The 21,486-nt window shown below is 33.2% G+C and overlaps 3 protein-coding genes and 1 long non-coding RNA gene across 5 annotated transcripts in view; 3 read left to right on the top strand and 1 right to left on the bottom strand.

The window, feature by feature from the left end:
- LOC143069181 (jouberin-like) overlaps window positions 1-21,486 on the bottom strand; it is a 377,039-nt gene that overhangs the window by 168,580 nt on the left and 186,973 nt on the right. The gene's annotated exons all lie outside the window — the stretch shown is intronic.
- Window positions 310-6,475, top strand: LOC143068990 (putative glutathione S-transferase 7). The gene is made up of 5 exons (XM_076243416.1): window positions 310-525; window positions 3,482-3,574; window positions 4,093-4,208; window positions 5,279-5,383; window positions 5,991-6,475. Exons 1-5 carry the CDS (start codon window positions 393-395, stop codon window positions 6,156-6,158), a joined length of 615 nt encoding a protein of 204 aa, XP_076099531.1. The 5' UTR covers window positions 310-392; the 3' UTR covers window positions 6,159-6,475.
- Window positions 11,230-21,486, top strand: part of LOC143069003 (uncharacterized) — a 67,934-nt gene continuing 57,677 nt past the window's right edge. For both annotated transcript variants that reach the window (XM_076243437.1, XM_076243445.1), the window contains exon 1: window positions 11,230-11,318. The gene's annotated coding sequence lies outside the window, so the exon portion shown is untranslated. The remainder of the gene's footprint in view (window positions 11,319-21,486) is intronic.
- On the top strand, window positions 15,113-19,288 carry LOC143069001 (uncharacterized). Its single transcript, XR_012976290.1, has 3 exons — window positions 15,113-16,216; window positions 17,890-17,929; window positions 19,095-19,288. It is a non-coding gene; the product is annotated as an uncharacterized LOC143069001 (long non-coding RNA).

The raw sequence follows: 21,486 nt of genomic DNA on the forward strand, positions 1-21,486 counted from the left end.
ATGGTAATGCAGAAAAAAAAATAACAAACTATATGCAAATTGCTCATTAAGACCATTAAGAATTAAGAATTATCTTACAGTTTTAATGTCATTTTATTTTCTGAGTAGTTGCCGTTGAACATGATAAATATGTAAAAAAAAAAAAAAAATTGTACATATAAGTTCAAACACACTTAATAAATACTTCGAGTGTCACGAAATGTAATATACCCTGTTTGTATAAGATTAAAGTAGCAAAAACATACAAAGCTGCAAGGTCCAATTAGATAATTTTTATCTATACGATTTTACTATTATTCATTCATTTATTGTATTAAAATTTTTAGCCGAAGAAATATCTTTTTTTTTAAAGTCAAGTAATTGAATTAGCAAAATTAAACCAACCAGAAAACATGTCCGCTTATAAAATTAGTTACTTCAACTGTATGGGCCTAGCGGAACTGGCTCGTATTATGTTGTCTGCAGCCGATAAAGAATTTGAAGACGACAGGTTTGAAAAAGAGGAATGGCCTCAGCGAAAACCCAGTAAGTACCACAGCATATAGCGGAAAATACCACACTTCCTTTTAAAGAAAAAAAGTATCTGTTAGCATGGAACAGTTAATAGTTGTAAAACCAACTTCAACACTACAAACTCATCTTATCTACAATTAAATGCGTTTATCTTAAATGTCAAGCAGTGTCTATTTTCTCAGCAATTTCTATTTTCTTTTTTCTAGATACTTGAGAAAAAAATGTAAAATTACAAAATACCGAACGTCGAGAAAAATCAAACTAAAAGTCCCAATCAAATGGCAAAATCAAACGCTGAAACTCATTAAACGAATGGATAACAATGGAGAATAAGCTTTACTGACTTAACCCCATACTAAAGTTAATGTTATGTTGAAGCACTCAACAACAATTGTTTGAACTCAGTATCGTATGCTACGTTTGGTACCAATAAACATAACAGAATTGGTATGGTAAATTAAACAATCAGTGTATTCTTGTATTCAATCGTTCACTGTGTTGCGTTTCGGATCGATTATCTTTTGTTTTAAACTTTCTTGGTGACATAAAAATATGAAGAGCAAAATAATTATGACAGGGACAGAAACATACAGAGTATGGCGAATTTTAACGGGTTAGCGGACGCCGAACCCTCTCTCTAACCTGGGACAGTTGTGTAACAGTACAACATCAACCCAAACTATAAAAATCAGTCGAAAAGGGCTTAATTCATCAGACCGACAAAAAGCAAAAAAAACCCAAATTACAGATCGGAGATTATTCACAATGACTGCAGGGGCGGATCCAGGATTTTGGAAAGGGAGCGAAGTTTTTAAATTCGCCGAGCGGAGCGAGGCAAAAAAATTTTGGACCTTTTTTTGGCTACAAAAGCATGAAATAAGTGTAATATGCACTTTTTAAACGATTCCTGGCGTGGTGCATGTATATTTTGTAGTTCCTGAAAGGTGTAAGGGTTGGACATTTTCGATGCTGTATTCTCCTTATTAGTTGTCTATCATAAAATGATAGTACGGATTGCAAGCTATTTAGTGATAAATTTGATGTGGGACTTTTCAGTAAAAAAAAGACATTGAAAATTCTCGCTGGTTTGCTGTAAGTTTAGTTATCATAACCTCACAGATTTCTTGTTGTAAACAAGATATAAGTCGGGCTATTCGATAAAATTTACAATACGACCGTACGGACACGAGCTAAAAAAGACGAACAAGCAATATTTATCCAAATGTTTGGTTGATATGTTTCAGCCAACAAAATTAAGGGATGTGAGGGATTCCAAATTAACCAAAAGCTACGAATGAGTCTGAAATCATCGGACAACGAATATATGAATGACGGTCGAAAAAGTAGACATTTAGGCTACTTCCAGCAGCAGTTTGTAGTCTGGTGTAGAAAAAAGTATTCAATATATCAGTTCGGCGAAACAGACATTCCGGTCAGACATGTAAACCCCGGCGAAAAAAAATACGCCTGTTTTTATCTATCATGTTCATTTAACGCTTAATAATTCTGTTGGATATTCGTTTCTAATAGCAAAAAAATGGATAAGATTATTGTTTTCAATCCAGATACGGCCAGAATTTTTGTTTAAAGCAAAAATTAGAGTCAATTTATGATCTCTCAAATATCCCAGACTGCCTCCTCAAATCAAATGGTTCGTACCTTAGAATTTAAAGCTATATAAAGCTTATACTGGCTGGGGATCATTATTCAGCTGTTATTTTAAAAGAAAAAAAAAAAGAAAAAAAATTCATGAGAGTGTACTAATATAGAGTATAAATGTTTTGTGGACTAATGAAATAGATTACAATATGGTCTTGCTCAATCCTGTGTCGCCTTGAAGGTGTTAAGATTGTCATGCTCAGCATAAGCAATTTGTGACAGTAATTTAATTTCAAAATGACTGAGTAACGTTTTTTCGACGCACTGGTTAACTCCACCATAGTGAATCACATGACTTTCAATTAGTATACACCAGCGAAAAATATCTTTATAAGTACAGTTTTGTCACATAAAATAAATACACGGGAAATGACAAAGTACACGTCGTCTAGTCTGATTAATCATTAAACTTTACAAAAGGTCCAAGCAAAAAGGCCCTCTACGCCCCCCTCTAGATCCGCCACTGGACTGAAAGCAGGGATGTATTATATTATCTATCCATGCTGAGTAAAAAAAAAGGAAGATGCGGTATGCTTGCCATTGAGACAACTCTCCACAAGAGACCAACATGACACAGAAATTAACAACTATAGGTCACCGTAGACCTTCGACAATGAACAAAGCCCATACCGCATAGTCAGCTATAAATGACAATGTAAAACAATCCAAACGAGAAAACTAACGGCCTTATTTATATATAAAAAATGAACGAAAAACAAATGTGTAACACATAAACAGACGACAACCACTGAATTACAGGCTCCTGACTTGGGACAGGCACATACATACATAAGGTGCTATTTCAAAGCCAAGAGCCAATAAAAACTAACAAAACATTCATGTATCTAAGAAAAAACAAAATAATCAGTTTACACATCCAACTTAAGCTTCCAATGGCTTTAGTATTAAAAAACATCAATAACAGTCAAAACATTTGCAGTGTCAAAATATACGTACATTTTATTAATTCAGTAAATAATTTCGAGCGACACAAGAGAAAACACTACACACCACCCTATTAAAGTAGCACCCCCTCAACTCGTGTTTCCTGCTTCCTCATCAACAAAAGTATCCAAACAAGCGTTACGCGTATCGGAAAGTAAGCGTTACCAACTATAGAATTTAGAAAGAAATCGTTATGAATATCAATGAAAACAATTGAGGTAGACAATGCAGCGAAAATGTCATTTGTTTGTATCAGTAAACACACATTTTCATTGTTTAATATCTCTACCATTTCGCTGGATTTAAAAGAAGATGTATATCGTAATGATCATTATTGAATTACAAAACTCCTTTACTTTTGCAGATACACCTTCTGGACAGGTTCCAGTACTTACACATGGAGATAAACAGATACCTCAGTCTATGGCCATTGCAAGATATTTAGCTAGAGATCTCGGTAATTAAATTGTTAAAAAAGATGAGTCTGTACATAGTTAAATATCATAAAACAAGTTGTACCTTTTTACCTATTGTATCCATGTTCTCTTTTATCACTTAGGGACGACATCAAAAGATCGACGTAGGATACAAAAAATAAATCAAAGTTTGGGGGTTTGGGGAAAGGGGGGGGGGGGTAAATTGCTGCAAAATTTGTATATCCAAGTCGCTTTTACGTTAATCTATATTGGTCAATCATTTTTTCCCAAATTAAGTTAGAGGGGGTGGGGGTAGGGTGGGGTTGGGGTGGGTGAGGGGTGAGTAAAAAAACTATGCTAATTAATTTTATTTTATTCTACATTGAACTTTTGATGTCGTCCCTTATCATCTCTCTGTAAATATTATTTCGTATAGATGTGACGATAATGAGCAAGTTATTTCTGTCCTATTAAAAAACTAAATTCAAAGAAGCAGGAATTTGTTAGCGAAGGTTTGAATATGTACCTATCGATACTCAATTACATTTTGCATTTCCAGATTTTTACGGAAAAAATAACATGGAGAATACGATGTGTGATGTTGTCTTAGAATGCATTAATGACGTGATCAAAGAAACTTTAAAATTATTCTTAGAACAGGATGAAACTAAGAAGGTAAGCTTTGGTTGAAAAAAAGGAAAACAAGGAAAGAATAAGTGAAATGAACATTTTACTGTTCAACATTGATTAAAAAAGAAACAAATTAAGGAACTATATTCTTTAGATGTGTCTCCTTTGCAAATATGCTGCTAACAATTTTTTGGATTAATGTATATTTTTACTTTAATACAAACAACTCAGAAGAAAATTCAAAACGGAAATCTAATCAAATGGCAAAATCAAAAGATAAAACACATGAAACGAAAAGAAAACAGCTGTCATATTTCTGACTTGTTACAGACATTTTCTTATGTAGAAAATGTTGGATTGGACCTTTTTTATAGCTAGCTAAACCTCTTACTTGTATGACAGTCGCATTTAATTCCATTATATTGACAACGATGCGTGAACAAAACTAACAGACATATTAGGTAAAAATGTAAAAACTAGGGGTACAGCAGTCAACATTGTGTTATAATCTTTATCACTTAGCACATTAGCATAGCACATTATCAAAAATGAAAGACGAGAATACGAGAATAGCATACACAATAACATAATGACATGATGTACAAGTACAAGTATCTTAATCACAATAAAAACAAACAAATATTTAACAAAAAAGCACAAAAGGCAAAAATCACATTTAACAACCTCATTCGTTGCTTTCTTATGTTTGAATTTTATATATGCATCTTTACTCCACCCATAAACGATTGAAAGATTTGAAGTACTAGCACCGAATGACTATATCAAAATTGACAGCAACCGGAATGACTATATTAACATTGACAGCAACCGAATGGCTATATAACTATTGACAGCAACCAAATAGCTATATTAACATTGACAGCAAATTAACGGCTGCTACCAACGTAAAGTAGGATTTAATGCTTTCTCGTCAGCAGACGTAGCACTTTTTTGACGAGATAGGAGTATTAACATTCGAAGGCAGGGATTAACAAGTGTACTCATAAGTTTTAAAACTTAGCAAAAGTTAGCTTATATCAGTTATGGTATTCAGGTAAATGCATTTAAACTTATAACATTACATGTTTATCATGTTTATTGTTTTGAAAATTTAGCCTGATATAGAGAAAAACTTAATGGAAGTTGTTTATCCACGATTCCTCTCACATTTGGAGAAGATGTTAAAAGAAGACAATGAGGAATGGTTGGTTGGTGATAAGGTATGACATTTGCTGTTAGATTTGAATTAATGATTAGTTACGTTTTTGTTTTTGTTTAATTCATAATAAATTTAAAACTTTTGTAAGACTATGTAGAGCTTGACATATAGCATGACATATTATTTATACTTCAGAATATAATGTAAATAGATCTATGTACACAAATATTTTACGAGATTTGTACCATTAAGCTAGCACTATATTATCTGTGCGCTTTTCTGAAATTAGTTTTATCAAGAACGCTCAAACACCAAGTCTTATATGACCAAGGGGACAAAACAGCTATCGTGATGACACCCTGGAGAACTAGTGGCTAACCACCAGCGGTATCAACCCATTGCTCGATAAACATACAGTACTTTATAATTTTTATTTGTACGAAGCGCTCTCTAGGACGTAATTTGAGTCTTCGTTATCGGCGGTATCATCAGTTGAGAGCCAACCCTACGGTTTGTGTATTTGTTGTAGGCTGTAATGTCGATGTACAGCTAACCCTGCGTTTTTTGCCTTCATAGTAGGTTGTAGCTTTTAAATACTAAGTAAGTACTTGGTTAAATTTGTATTATTCTTTGACATTTACCGACGCATTTTTCTTATACATTTATAGCTATCAGTAGCAGATTTGGCATTCTTCGATTTAATGAACAGACTATCAGCAAAGAAAGGCGATTCTATATTTTATTCTTCGCCGACGATGAAAAAACATTCAGAGAAAATAACAAGCATTGCAGGTGTACAAAAGTGGCTTGAGAAGCGTCCAGTGACGGATATGTAATCCAATACTTAAAACTCATAAATATTATAATTGGTTTGTTTCAATTTTTTAGTTTTGTTCTTATCGTACTGAATTCTCTCATTAGATATTTTGTACATTATCACATATGCCTCTTAATTTCAACTAATCATCGTCCTGTGATTATTGTTTTGAAGAAGTATAGCTATGACTACTTAATTTATATGTGATATAGGTATTATAGTCTGTCCACCAGATAAAAAAATATGCGATAGTTCGTCGTTGCCTTACCTGAAATATGAAAAATACTGTTTTTCAATAATCGCAAGATTCACACAATATATATTGTCTGCAATTAATTGACTGTTCGTTGTTATTTCAGTCGGAAATATCATAAAAATTAATGATCTTCCTTTATGTGTATAGAGAAAGAAATTAATTTACAGTGCAATGTAACACTTTATTGAATAATCGTATAATATGTAAAATGAGCTTCATAGTGGACACTTAGTTCATCGGTAACGGAGACTCCGAGTATGCATAAAGTTCATACAAAGGTACATGTAACATTAGCATATGCAGGCCATGATAGCTTTTCAATTAATATGCTGTTTCTATTTCTATTCAAAATTTTGGGCTGATTGATGTTAAAATGGATGGCTATCGTTCCACATGAATTACCAACAAACTTTATTTGAGGAATGGTCCGACATAATTTTTGGTGGTTTTAACTTATGATTACTAATTGAACTATTTAAAAGCAATTTACGTACTTTTAAAAAAGTTTTACCAAACGGAATTGTATGACAAAACTTCAAAGTTGAATGGTCAACAAGTATATAGTTCTAATTGATACACATGAGATACACGTTATAAAAGAAATACTCCATCTGTACCATGTGCAACAATAGGTTGACTGTAATGTGTTGAAATTTTTCTTGCGTCTGGTTGTTGTCTCGTTGTTGCCATAGCTTACATTTTTGTTAATTAAGGTTTACTTTTTATACAAACATCGCTGAAGTTACAACAGTATTAAATATAAACATGGGCTATGGTCTCCATCATAACTTTATCATTGGACTGCAGGTTCCACATTATGGGCTCTCGTCTTCTTTGTGCAATGTTTATTTAGCTACGTGCTGCACATATAGGTTTCCAAGTTCTACTTATTATATAGTTCTTGTACATTTACAGGCTCAAGTATAAGGGCTCTGGGCGGTAAGGATCCGGGTTCAAGGCATGGGATCCACTCCAAATAGATGTGGAGCCTATGTTATATTATTACGAGGTAATTTTTTTTTTATAAAATGTCGAATCTTCAAAACACCTATGCTATTTTTTTAATTTTTCAATGGAAAATGCAGTTGCGAGTATTTAAATGAAAGTTTGTGGGATTGATGATTCTGAACATCAATAATAAACACAAGTAAGATCTGTTTTGTACGATAAAACTATATTTTAGTAAGATTTTTGCGTAATGTATGTGCGTACGGTGTCATGGTAACACATTTTCAATGATATTTTTCCTATTTTCTGATTGCCTTCCTATCTACAAGAGGAATTAATTTAGAATGTTGAATATAATTCTAACGAAAAATCGCAGCTCATACAAGTAAATTTGTTATTTAGCATGTTTATATATAACTTCATTTCAAATTCATGTGAAGTACAACAAATGTGTACTTTCTTGTTCACCTAGTCCCATGTGCATGCCAGGTATTGTCATCACTTTAAAATTATTTTACATCTTCTAATAAACAATTGCAAATATGTCAATGAAATATTTAAAAAAAAATGATAATGGGGAGATCCAGTAAACTACATTGTTCCAAGTAAGAAATGCCTACCATAACGTACACGATTAAAACTATACGAGAAGAAAATACACACAGATTCTTTTAAATCAAGTGTTTTGCATATATAAATCACAATTAATGCAGAAATGCAGCTTATGATTTGCTGTACAAATTTTGAGTTTTTGTTTTAATCCAAAAGCAAATCAGTGGAATATATTTTAACATAATCATGTGGTAATCCATATAACGTGTATAAAAAGTGTTTCCTCCATGATAAACTTGAACCAAAAAGTCAAATATTGAATAACCGACACTTCAAAATTTGTCGGAAATTACTGTCAAATATTCAAACCAACTATCCACACTAATCTGTGTCCACACTTTTATTATATGCAATATTTTTTCTTCTAACTAAATTAAATCGGCGTGAGTGATGTTCCTGTCTATCCTGTTACCACTACTGAGAATTTAAGACATTGAAGGAAAAATGTCTATGCTGCTACCAACGTATTTATGAATTTAACTAATATCATACTTGTAAGAAGTTGGAAACAAAAACTATGATCCCAACAGAAAAACATTATAGCTTCATCAACAGGGGTATAATTATTTCTCAACGGCATTCATAAATGAAGAAATTCAGTGTCTATTCTGTGATGTCCATCCTGTTACTATGGTTACAGAAACAGGATAGACAATATTTGGAAGAAAAAAAAAACGTCTTTAAAAAGTTTAAAATTACATATGGTTTTATAAAACATGAAATGTTTGATTGTTTGGACTGATTTAAAGGTTACAACTTCTGACCCGTGTTAAGAGAGAGCCATATCTCTTGCACGTTAAAGACACCCTTGTAGATTTCGAAAAAGAGCAGGTTAATGCCGCTACAAGGCAGCACTCGCACCCGCAAAGTGGAAAGGGATTAATATAAGTTGCAAAAACTTGTTTCCCAATCCACTATAAATAAATATGTTTAAACTAACTTCTTATCCTTCGCAATTCAGTATATTAATATGGTGATCGATCGTTAGCGTACGTTCCTGTTATAAACAAAAGAAAACAAAAGTAAACCAAAATGCGAGGGAATTACTTTATGTGGGGTTGTTTGAACAAGAGAACACAAATGCTGTACATTATGGATTATATATAATATTATACTTGCGTTGCTGGTCGTTATTTTTATAACCTTTGAAACCTATTTTTCAGTACAACATGGAAAATGGAAAAATAATCTTTCATTACACAGAATGAAATATGTTGAAGTTTTTCTCTTGAAAACCATCTTATTGGTTTAAAAAAAAAACCCGCTCAAAATATTTTCGAAACTTTTTCTCTGTAACCCTTAATTTCTTTTCAACATGGTAATAGGAATGAAAAAATATTGCAATACCTGAAAATGTTTCAATATATCATGTTGTATGAAAATATAATTACATTAGATGTATGTTTCATTACAATATGTTATTCTGATTGGCTAACTACACATCACGTGTTATTCCTTAAGCAATTGTATCCGACTCAATAAAACTTTTCATCCAAGATAACACGAGGTCCCACAATAAAGTGCACAGGGGAATTAAATAAAAAATAAACAAAATTCGTGTTTTCATTATCCTAGCTAAAAAAATGTAATTATAAGTATTGAATGCTTCTTTTTGTAACTTCATAGGGTTGTAAAAGCGCTTCATACAAAATGTACTTCGGTCAACGCTTTTACACCCCAATGAAGTTACAAAAAGAAGCATTCATTTCTTAAATAAAGACTGCAGCTTTTTATGCTGTTCCAGAAGTACTGTTTGATTTTCTTATTTAGAAATTTTCATAAGTGGAGGCCCAATGGCTGCCTAAGAGGGGGCCCGCTCGCGTCACGCTTCAGTGATTCCCTTTATAATCAACCAAATTTTTTTCTCCAAAGGTGGGTCCGGGCCCACTGCCACCCATAAATCCTCCTCTGTATGCAGAGGGTTATTTGAATTAGTAACTTTGATTTAATTTTGCGAAATTTCAAAATTCAACATTTTTATTAAATGACCCAGCCCATCTTCTTACAATAGTTATCAAAGGTACCAGGAGTATAATCTAATAAGCAAGACGCGCGTTTCGTCTACAACCAAACAGAAATAAAAACACACTGCAAATTCAAATAACACATGTAACAGGTCTTGCAGAACGAAATCCAATAAAAAAATCATTTATTATGAATAAGGGTCTATTTACTTTTTTTGAAAAGTAAGAGTTTGGTTGGCTTGTTTGCCTTGCTTACTTTGTTTGAATTAATGTTTGCCAAAGCATTGTTAACTTATTAAGATTGACAGTTGTAAACTATAAAATAAGTAGTCGGAGTTAAACCTGTATACAGTTTGATCATTTTGTAATGTCGAATCAAATTTAGCTAGATCTATAAGCAGAAGTCTATTACTAGCTAGTAATTGATTTCTAGTATAATGTCTATAATGTATAAGAGTTCATAACTACACCTAGTATACTTATATTGTTTGCAGATTTTTTTACTCTTACTTTTCATGCATAAGGAAATTGGCTCTAAGTAACAAAAAGATAGAAGAAACCAGATCAAACACTCACAAATCAATGAAGATGAGATATTGACGTATCATTTACAGACAGAAAAAATGAGTTAATTTTAATGACGGAAAATAATAAGTAGTACCATAGACCGTGTCAAACGTTATTTACCACGTTACAACTAACAACAAAGAGACAGTTTTGTAACAAAACATGTATGATAGATGTTCATTTGATGAGTACACTGTCATAGTGTGTTAAAGCTGTTATCTAATTCTAGCATATCAAAGGTATGGTTGGCTTGCTTGCTGTGTTCGTTTGTAAAAATGTTAGCTCAAGCATTGCAATTCTGATTTGACGTCTGCTACCAATATATAGGTAGAGCTATGAAAATACATGATAGCTTATTGTTCAGTATTTATCGCCAGTAATTTTGAATCTGAATTTATAGCCTCCTCGTTAAAACGGGACAACCATTTTTTTCAGTGTTCAAAGGGGAGATAATATTATGACACTAGATTTTCCATGTTGATTAGAAACTCTGCTTTGAATTTTCCTCATAGTTCGGTATTTTTGTTATTTTACTTTTTGCACGGTTTCAACGCAGCTCTACATACTTCTATGAAAGTTGTTATTTTCAGATCCTATTAATACGCACTACTGTCGTGTAATGGTCTTAAAACTGTTCAACTCTTACTCAGTTTGACTTTCAAACGATTTTTTTGTACTTTTTTATCCATTTCGCCTTAAACCATTTTTTGGTTTTCAGTTTTATTTTAAAGTTATTCCCCTTACATTACTGCACGTGGAGATGGCGGGAGTTTATCAAAATGTGACATAAACTTGAAGAAGTGATACAGATGCTTTTTATGTGCAATTGATAGTCAGTTTTGTTTGAATTTTAGTTTAAATCATATTTTCTTTCACATAAACATGATTTCAAGTGTTGACAATATCAAAGTGGTCAAAAATCATCAAAATGAATGCGAGTTGTGTCAGGATACATAATTTTACTCAGATTTAGCTGCGGAACTGTAGCTCCCATGTACTTAGTCCTTCTTATGATATATAAGTTTTTGACAATTTGCAGACCATCAGTATGACAAACGATGGTCTGCAAAATATCCAAATTCCCGGCAAATATATTAAAAAACAAGGATACGTCACAGGCACTTGTTTCTATCCATTGGAAGACCCACTATCAACGTCTATTTATCGTAAATATACGTTGATAGTGGGTCTTCCAATGAATAGAAACAAGTGCCTGTGGATACGGTTCTGCACCCAAGATGTAAATACAGTAAATAATGGCAATAACTTGACATAAGTCCAAAATAAAATGTATGTGTGTTTCCTTTTAAATACCCCAAATGACATAGGTTTAATAGGAAGGAAGGAAACATTTACATACCAGATAGAAGGCATCCCTCAAACGCAGGACATGTTTGCATACTTTAACAAGAACATTGCTAAAAAACACGTCTAAAACGAAACCAGTTGGAAAAAGTGAAAGGCCAAATCATGACATGATACATGTATATGTAGTTGGAAAGCATCGGAAACCAAAAGTTCTAATAAGGGACAACTTAACCCAGATTTATGTAAATTGAATAAAACAAAAACATTCATTTATAATTAGTTTATATGAGGCTTATATACTATTTTTTTTCTTTTTACGGTTAATGAGTGAATACACACACAGGCACTCGTCTTAGAATATTTTATATAAAGTTATATATAGGAAAAAAAATTCTTAAACAAGTGCCTGTGAATACACATATCCGTTTATTACAGTTTATATAAGTTGTGAGAAAATACTAAACTGGCAGAAGGTTTGAAACGGGACACAAATTAAACCTACAATCAGTCGGGGGACTTACTTAAATCAGTGATTTTCTAAATCACTGATTCAAGTAACATTATGGCCATAAAGGTTTTAAGTAAGAATTGTCTTTCTTTAATAATCACCTATTTAAGTAGAAACCAGGTGCTTCGCAGGGTGCAGCTTTATACGACCGCAGAGGTCGAACCCTGAACAGTTGGGGCAAGTATGGACAAAACATTCAAGCGTGATACAGCTCTGAATTTGGATTGAGATCAAATTTTTGACATTACATGGTTTTTTTTACACAAAACAAATGTCAAGATTTTACAAATCAATTAAAGATTTCTTCTTCAAACTTATTTAAATCTAAAATTAAATAGTTGACACAGCATAGGTTTCTGATACAGAATGAATGTGGTCTAATGAACTTAAAAAAATTTTTTTGCCTTTGAGCAATTCACTATGCTGTTGAATATTAATCCTCTCAAAAAAATGTTTGAAGAAATTTTCTTTTTATTTATGAAATCTGAAATGAGAAAAATTTACCCCCCCCCCCATTTTTTTTTCACATCCCCATTTCCTTTTTCCAAAACTGATATCAATTCAAATTTCTAATGGAGTTTGCAACAATAACTACTCTTTTAAATACATCATAAAATATTAAAATGTAAAATAAAGTGCTTGTTATCACTGAATGGTAAAGATTGGTTGGTAGTAAAAGTGAATATAAATTGTTTATTGTATAAAACAATAAAAAAAACTTCATCAGAAATATTTTATATTGGCAAATTTCCAATGAAGTTATTTACATAAAGTTATTGGCAAATAAAAATAGAAAATGACATCATAGTCATGTCTGGCAAATGTCCAACATACATTATCTAAAAACATTTAAGATAAGATAAGGGAAAAAAGCTTCATCAGCAACATTTTATATTGGCAAATTTCCAATGAAGTTATTTACATAAAGTTATTGGCAAATAAAAATAGAAAATGACATCATAGTCATGTCTGGCAAATTTCCAACTTATATTATCAACTACTATTCTATACAAAGAAAGATAACTCCAATTGAAAATTAATTGTTATTGCACAATATTGTGCAATTAGATATTTCTTGCTATTGTGCAATACTGTGCAATTGAAAATTTTTTGCTATTGCACAATACTTGATATGGAATCCTGATTTGGACCAACTTGAAAACTGGGCCCATAATCAAAAATCAAAGTACATGTTTAGATAAAGCATATCAAATAAGCCCAAGAATTTAATTTTTGTTAAAATCAAACTTAGTTTAATTTTAGACCCTTTGGACCTTAATGTAGACCAATTTGAAAACTGGACCAAAAATTAAGAATCTACATACACAGTTAGATTTGGCATATCAAAGAACCCATTTATTCAATTTCTGATGAAATCAAACAAAGTTTAATTTTGGACCCCCATTTGGACCAACTTGAAAACTAGGCCAATAATTAAAAATCTAAGTACATTTTTAAATTCAGCATATCAAAAAACCCCAAGGATTCAATTTTTGTTAAAATCAAACTAAGTTTAATTTTGGACCCTTTGGACCTTAATGTAGACCAATTTGAAAACGGGACCAAAAATTAAGAATCTACATACATAGTTAGATTCGGCATATCAAAGAACCCCAAATATTCAATTTTTGATGAAATCACACAAAGTTCAATTTTGGACCCTTTGGGCCCCTTATTCCTAAACTGTTGGGACCAAAACTCCCAAAATCAAACCCAACCTTCCTTTTATGGTCATAAACCTTGTGTTTAAATTTCATAGATTTCTATTTACTTATACTAAAGTTATGGTGCAAAAATAATGCTTATTTGGGCCCCTTTTTGGCCCCTAATTCATAAACTGTTGTGACCTCAACTCCAAAAATCAATCCCAACTTCCTTTTGTGGTCATAAACCTTGTGTTTAAATTTCATTGATTTCTATTTACTTATACTAAAGTTATAGTGCGAAAACCAAGAATAATGCTTATTTGGGCCCTTTTTTGGCCCTTAATTCCTAAACTGTTGGAACCAAACCTCCAAAAATCAATCCCAACTGTCCTTTTGTGGTCATAAACCTTGTGTCAAAATTTCATAGATTTCTATTCACTTAAACTAAAGTTATAGTGCGAAAACCAAGAAAATGCTTATTTGGGCCCTTTTTGGCCCCTAATTCCTAAAATGTTGGGACCAAACTCCCAAAATCAATCCCAACCTTCCTTTTGTGGTCATAAACCTTGTGTTAAAATTTCATTGATTTCTATTCACTTTTACTAAAGTTAGAGTGCGAAAACTAAAAGTATTCGGACGACGACGACGACGCAGACGACGACGCCAACGTGATAGCATTCTATATCGGTAGCCGACGGCTACTCAGGTTAAGGTGAACTTTAACTATTATTCCCGCCGCACGTGCCTTTTTTACAGTTGAGTGATTTTCTCCAGGTGAACCCTATATAAGGACGAGGAATCCAGTACAAGGCCTCTTTAACTATTTAGGCCGCACGTAGACACGTACGGTAAGTACAGAGCATTTTATTTAGTAAAAACTGAATCAGTTTTTCATTCTCGACTCGAGGAAGAATTAGTTTTGACTTTGTATGCACAAGGTAAAACTTTTTTCACGTTGTTATTTTTATCTGTTCTAGATTTTGAACTTCAATGGAACAGTCAGAATCTGACAGAGAGTCGATAGTTTCGGACTCAGAGGTTATGAAGCTTTTCGCTTCAGAAGATGAAGTTGATGATAGTTTTTCTGGTTTTTCATCTCCAGCTAAATCTTTGAATGGGAAAATTTCCAAAAAATCAGAAACTAAGAGCTCCAAAACCGGAAGCTACAATTAACAAAGATGGCGCCGTTGCGTCAACCTCGAAAGGCAAAGGCCAGGGGGAGAACAAGAAAGGAAAGGCTCCATTAAAAAGGAAGTCTGACACTGATATACCTGTCAAAACTCCTAGTAAGAAGTCTAAACATTCTAAGCGCAAACAGGAACTTTCTGATTTTTCTGATAGTATGAGATCTATGTTCACAGAACTTACATCTAATCTTTTGGCAGCATTACCATTTACTCCATCTCATGCTGTAGGGGAACAAAACGTTCCATCCACTAGTACTAGTGCTGATAATATAAGTAATTCAACTGAACCAGTTCAAATGATCTTTAGCGATAATGAATCTGATAATTCTGAGGGCAGCACCCATCATAACTTGGATCATTCTGATCAGTTAGGAGATATCGAGTTTGAACTTCCAAACATCTTTGAGGATTCTGAGCGTTATGGGGAAGAGGTTGAAGCCTCAGTCTCTAACATTGTTGAAACAGTCATTAGGAAAAAGGCCGATGTAGCCTCCCTTGTTAAGAAAGAAGATAACAAGATCCCTAGTAACTGCAAGGGTCTGAACCCTCCTGCTGTTAATGCAGAAATTTGGCAAAATCTTGACCGCAAGGCACGATCACAAGATATAATGTTTCAAACAGTACAACGTTTGATGGGCCTGGGCATTGTCCCAATTTTAAGAATTGCACAAATGATGAAAACTAAATCCTTTGATCAGACTATTTGCAGGGAACTAGTTTCTAGAGCCATTGCCATTTTATGTAATGCTTTCTTTGAAATGTCAGTTCGTAGACGTATGTTACTAAGACCTGCTATTGACAGACGTTTTAATCAGTTGATTAACCGAAGTGAGCCAGTTGGTGAAAATAATTTGTTTGGGGATGACATTTCTAAACGTTTGAGAGATATAAATGATGCTCATAGATTGAATAGAAATTTATCAAATTCAAAAAACTTCAAGCGCCAGGGAAGCTACAGCAGAGCTGGGAGAAGCTTCCGAGGCACAAACAGGGGGAGTGCAAGAGCCAGTCCCTATCAGAGGTTCCCAAGAAACTGCAGACAGCAGGCATTTCAAGGGTTCGGTCAGAAAAAACCATAAAGGTTAGTTTCAAAGTTAAGAAAGACAAATTTAAGGCAGGTTCCTTAAAATCATGTTTTAAAAATTGGATAAAAATTACGAATGATCCTTGGATCCTACAAACTATAAAAGGGTATAAGATAGAATTCTGTAAAGAGCCATATCAGAAATATGTCCCTAAGGAAAAGAAAAAGAAATTTTCTGAAACTGAACTGGAATTGATTGATAATGAGATTCAAGAATTATTAAGAAAAAAGGCTATAGTGCCTTCAGTTTTTGAGAAAGATCAGTTTATATCTGAAATTTTTCTCGTTAATAGGAAAAATGGTAAATTTAGACCAGTAATCAATCTTAAAAATTTGAATAAATTTATTCAATATCATCATTTTAAGCAGGAAAATTTAGATATGGTCTTGAACAGTATAGGAAAAAATTATTTCTTTACTTCTTTGGATATGTCAGATGCATATTTTTCTATTCCAATAAACAAATTTTACAGGAAATATCTGAAATTTTATTGGCGAGGGAAGCTGTACAAATTTTGTGCTCTCCCTTTTGGAATTTCATCTGCACCACGAGTATTCACTAAGGTTGTAAAAGTAATTTTTTCTCATGTTAGAAGTTATGGTATATCATCTTTTTTCTATATTGATGACTCCTTATTTCAGGACATATCTTACAAATCCTGTCTTATGAATACTCAAAGAGTATATGAATTTATTGAATCTTTAGGTTTTTCGATCAATGATGAAAAGTCAGTCATCGTCCCATGTCAACGCATTACTTTTTTGGGATATATTATTGATTCGGTAAAATTTAAAGTTTTCTTACCTGAAGACAAGGTAAAAAAGATACTAGATCTATCTGAGTTTTGTTTGGGAAAAAATGTGGTGACAATTAAAGTAATTGCACAACTTGTTGGTTTGTACAATTCAGCAAGGTATGGTATCCTTCTGGCTCCTTTATTTCATAGGTATCTAGATATAGATAAAACAAGAAGTTTATCTAAGTCAAACAATGATTATGATGCTGAAATGGTACTATCAAATAATAGCAAAAATGAGATTTTTTGGTGGATACAAAATGTTGTTAAAGAAAATGGAAATCCCATTCGACATGAGGAAGATAAAATTTATCTTGAGACAGATGCCTCCCATTTAGGTTGGGGTGCAGTATGTGGAAAGTCTAATACACAAGGTCGCTGGTCGCCTCAGGAATCTGTATTACATATCAATATTTTAGAATTGAAAGCAATATATTTTGCTCTTAAATCACTTTGTAAAGATTGTCATGACATTCACATAATTATCCATACAGATAGCTCTACTGCTGTATCTTATATCAATAATATGGGAGGTTCAGTAACAACTCTATTAGAAATTGTAAAACAAGTCTGGCTATGGTGTTCAGATAGAAAAATATTTGTTACTGCAGTTCATATACCGGGGAAGGATAATATAGGTCCAGACAATTTATCAAGAATCTTTAATGATTCATCAGAATGGAAATTGAAAGAGGCAGTATTTAAAAAAGTTTGTTCTCACTTTTACACACCAAACATAGATCTATTTGCCTCCAGAATTAATAAACATCTGGATTGTTACGTCTCTTGGTTTCCTGACCCTGAGGCTTTTGCAACAGATGCTTTTTCCTTTTCATGGAATATATTTGAACCATATATTTTTCCTCCTTTCAGTTTGACGGGAAAGATTTTACAGAAAGTAGAAGGCGACAAGGTGAGGAAAGCTTTATTAATAGTACCCTTTTGGCCAACACAGAGTTGGTTTCCAAAACTTTTGGAAATGCTGATAGATTTTCCAGTGGTTCTACCACTATGCAACGATCTGTTGTTTCTGCCTCACAGCAAAGAATTTCATCCTATGAACAAAAGGAAACTTTTCCTGACCGCATGTCTTGTATCAGGAAAAGCCTCATCAATAAAGGGTTTTCACGAGAGGCTACAAGAGTCATCTCTTATTCTTGGAGAAAATCGACAAACAAACAATACAATCTTTGCTGGAAAAAATGGTGTTTTTGGTGTACATCAAAACAAGTTAATCCCACTGCACCATCTCCAATGGAGATAGTAAATTATTTGTCTCAGCTTTTTGCAGAAAGTAAATCTTATAGTTGTATTAATTCACATAAAAGTGCTATTTGCCAGACTCTGGTTGCTTTAGGAAAGCAAATTTTTCTTAAAAATTACACTATATCGAAATTTATGAAAGGAGTTTTCAATCTAAGACCTCCTTTACCCAGGTATACTTTTATCTGGGATGTCAAAGAAGTTTTGGCATATTTATCACGGCTTTTTCCATTAACAGATTTACCACTTAAGGAATTGACTCTGAAATGTGTTGCATTGGTTGCACTTTCAACAGCTCATAGAGCACAAACTTTAATTGCTTTGGACTTAAGTCTGATGAAATGTGATAATAATATTGTTACATTTAATACAAGGGAACTATTTAAAACCTCTAGGCCAAAGCATATGTCTCCAGATGTTAAGATCTATTCTTTTCATAGGAAAGAGATATGTCCAGTTTATACTTTCAAACATTACATCATAAAAACGAAGCATTTTCGCAAATCTAACAAGTTATTTGTTTCGTACAAAACTTTTAAGAATGTAACAACATCTACAATTGCTAGATGGTTACGTGATGTCCTGACATTAGCAGGCATTGACGTTTCAAAGTTTAAAGCACATTCTTATAGAAGTGCATCTACTTCAGCAGCCAGCAGGGCAGGCCTATCTCTAGCTGGCATTCTTAAGACTGCGAATTGGTCTTCTGCTGGTACTTTTCAAAAGTTTTATCATAAAGAGATTAAAAAATCAGCTAACTACACTGAATCAGTGTTTTCTTGAATTGTGAATGATTTTGATATCTTGTTTTCCAGGTACTTGTACCGGTATGTCGTTACATATATATTGGAGGGATTAATATCCAGATCATGGCAGATGCTTTAGAGACTTGGGAGCTCGAGTGACTGTGTTACAGTTTTGGTGTTTATAGAGACTTTGAACTTTTTGTCAATATTAACCTATGTATTTTATATGCTTATACAGTTATGTTAATAAACATATAGTAGTTTCTAATCCTTTCTTTTTGCCAGTATTGTTGGTACATTACTTATTATACTTATAGATTAAGTCATTCTGTATTTACAAGATGAGTGTGGTATAAATGCCAATAGACAGTTCTGTAGTTTTCGTGGGTAGTTATCTAGGAGTTATTTGTACACATATATCAGTATAATACTTTTTGTGGGTAATTATACAATGAGACATTTTCAGGTTGCTACTGGTCAACAAGCTTTACTCTTTGGGGAAATATATTTTTTTCTCAGTAACTGGTTTTTGGTTTGGCTTTAAAGAGTTCACCTTAACCTGAGTAGCCGTCGGCTACCGATATAGAATGTATCCTCATCCAAGCATCTCGGATGAGAAGGATGAGGACCATTCTATGAGGGAGCCAGAGGCTCCGAGGGTTAAGGACCCTCCCTCTGGTGATCCCACCCAATGACAATTTATTTTCAAATTCGAGGTTCCAGGAAAAAATATATTTGGCTTTTTGTTTTTGCTTCCTATGCTGTAAAAAGAGGCCTTGTACTGGATTCCTCGTCCTTATATAGGGTTCACCTGGAGAAAATCACTCTACTGAGGGCCCTCATGGGGTTTTTGATTATGTGATTACTTGGCCGTTTTTTTAATGATTATTTGATTATTAAGCCAAATATTTCATGATTATTTGATTACCTAGGACTGTATTTTTAGTTTATGATTATTTGATTACTAAAGATAAGCAAATATTTAATGATTATGTGATTATATTGGCAAAAAAATGGTGATTATGTGATTACTAGGACCCCCCCATGAGGGGCCTCTCTACTGTAAAAAAGGCACGTGCGGCGGGAATAATAGTTAAAGTTCACCTTAACCCTCGGAGCCTCTGGCTCCCTCATAGAATGGTCCTCATCCTTCTCATCCGAGATGCTTGGATGAGGATACAATATACGACCAAAAAATTAAATTTCTGCGGTCGTATAAAAACTGATCACTAGAAGAAGTGATTTAATTTTATTGTAGCTTTAAATATAGATTACTAATGATCCAGGGACTAATTATGTTGTTAAACCTATCAGAACCAACATCTGTGTTGTCTAGGATGACCAGGTCATTTCAGGTGATGACCTTGTATTGAATCTAGGATAATGACATAAAAATCACTTAAGTATCATACGTCAATTTCCTTCCCAAAAATCACTTCTTTAAGTATAATTATTTCAATAACCCCTACTAATTTCAACACCCCCGAACAGTGAAATTTTTATCAGGAACAGTAGAATTTTATTACATAATCTGAAAGATGAAACCTTGAACTTTACAGGAAAAATACACCCACTGCTGGGAAAAATTTGTTAAGAAAGTATCAGTTCATTATGTAAAGCCATTATTATAGCATTTTTTCACCTAAAATAGAATTTTCAGGAAAATGATAGCATCAAAGGCATAAACATATACTTAAAAGAAGCAAAAAGTTCATTTTTTTTCAATTTTACTAATGAAAAGATATTATCTAAACCTATGGGTTTAAAATTTTGGTAAAACTACAAAATCACAATTTGTGACAAAATTTCGAATTTGTTACTCAAATAAGTGATTTTAAAATCACTTATTTCAATAAGTCCCCTGACTGACAATTGCTCGTCTGTGAATAAACCAAATAAATTATTCTGGAACTGGCGTTGTTAGTCAGAGCAAAACATTTTGTGGCATTATATCAGTGGATCTAAATTTCATCAAATTGGGGAGGGTGAGGGGTCTGTGTTTGCATGCACATTAAAGTCATGGAAGGATAATATGTTTGTTGATTATGACCATTATCTGGCAGAAAAAAAAATATAATGTGCATGAAAAAGATGGAAGGCTGGTAGAGGTAGATAATGGTGAATGTAGAATACTGGGAAAGACAACATTTAGTATGACTTCCTTTATCACTGAACTAGTAACATACATGTATTTGTTTCGGGGCCAGCTGAAGGACTCCTCTGGGTGCAGGAGTTTCTCATTGCATCAAAGACCCATTTGTGGCCAGCGACTGTTGTCTGCTCTATGGTTGGGTTGTTGTCTCGTTGACACATTCCCCATTTCCATTCTCAATTTTATTTATAGCTATTCAGAGTATGCTGCCCTGAATGATGCTGAACTAAAGATTTAGATTTCAATTGTACATGTTTTCTTTAACTTTTTGATTTTAATGCTTGGAGGCATCTACCCCAAACCATCAGC

This window comes from Mytilus galloprovincialis, chromosome 1 (genome assembly GCF_965363235.1).
Source record: "Mytilus galloprovincialis chromosome 1, xbMytGall1.hap1.1, whole genome shotgun sequence".
In the NCBI taxonomy this organism is placed as follows: domain Eukaryota; kingdom Metazoa; phylum Mollusca; class Bivalvia; order Mytilida; family Mytilidae; genus Mytilus; species Mytilus galloprovincialis.

Coding starts and splice junctions, on each gene's coding strand:
- LOC143068990 (XM_076243416.1), top strand. CDS start 393: ATGTCCGCTTATAAAATTAGTTACTTCAACTGTATGGGCCTAGCGGAA. Junction 526..3,481: donor ATGGCCTCAGCGAAAACCCA/GTAAGTACCACA, acceptor TTACTTTTGCAG/ATACACCTTCTGGACAGGTT. Junction 4,209..5,278: donor AACAGGATGAAACTAAGAAG/GTAAGCTTTGGT, acceptor TTGAAAATTTAG/CCTGATATAGAGAAAAACTT.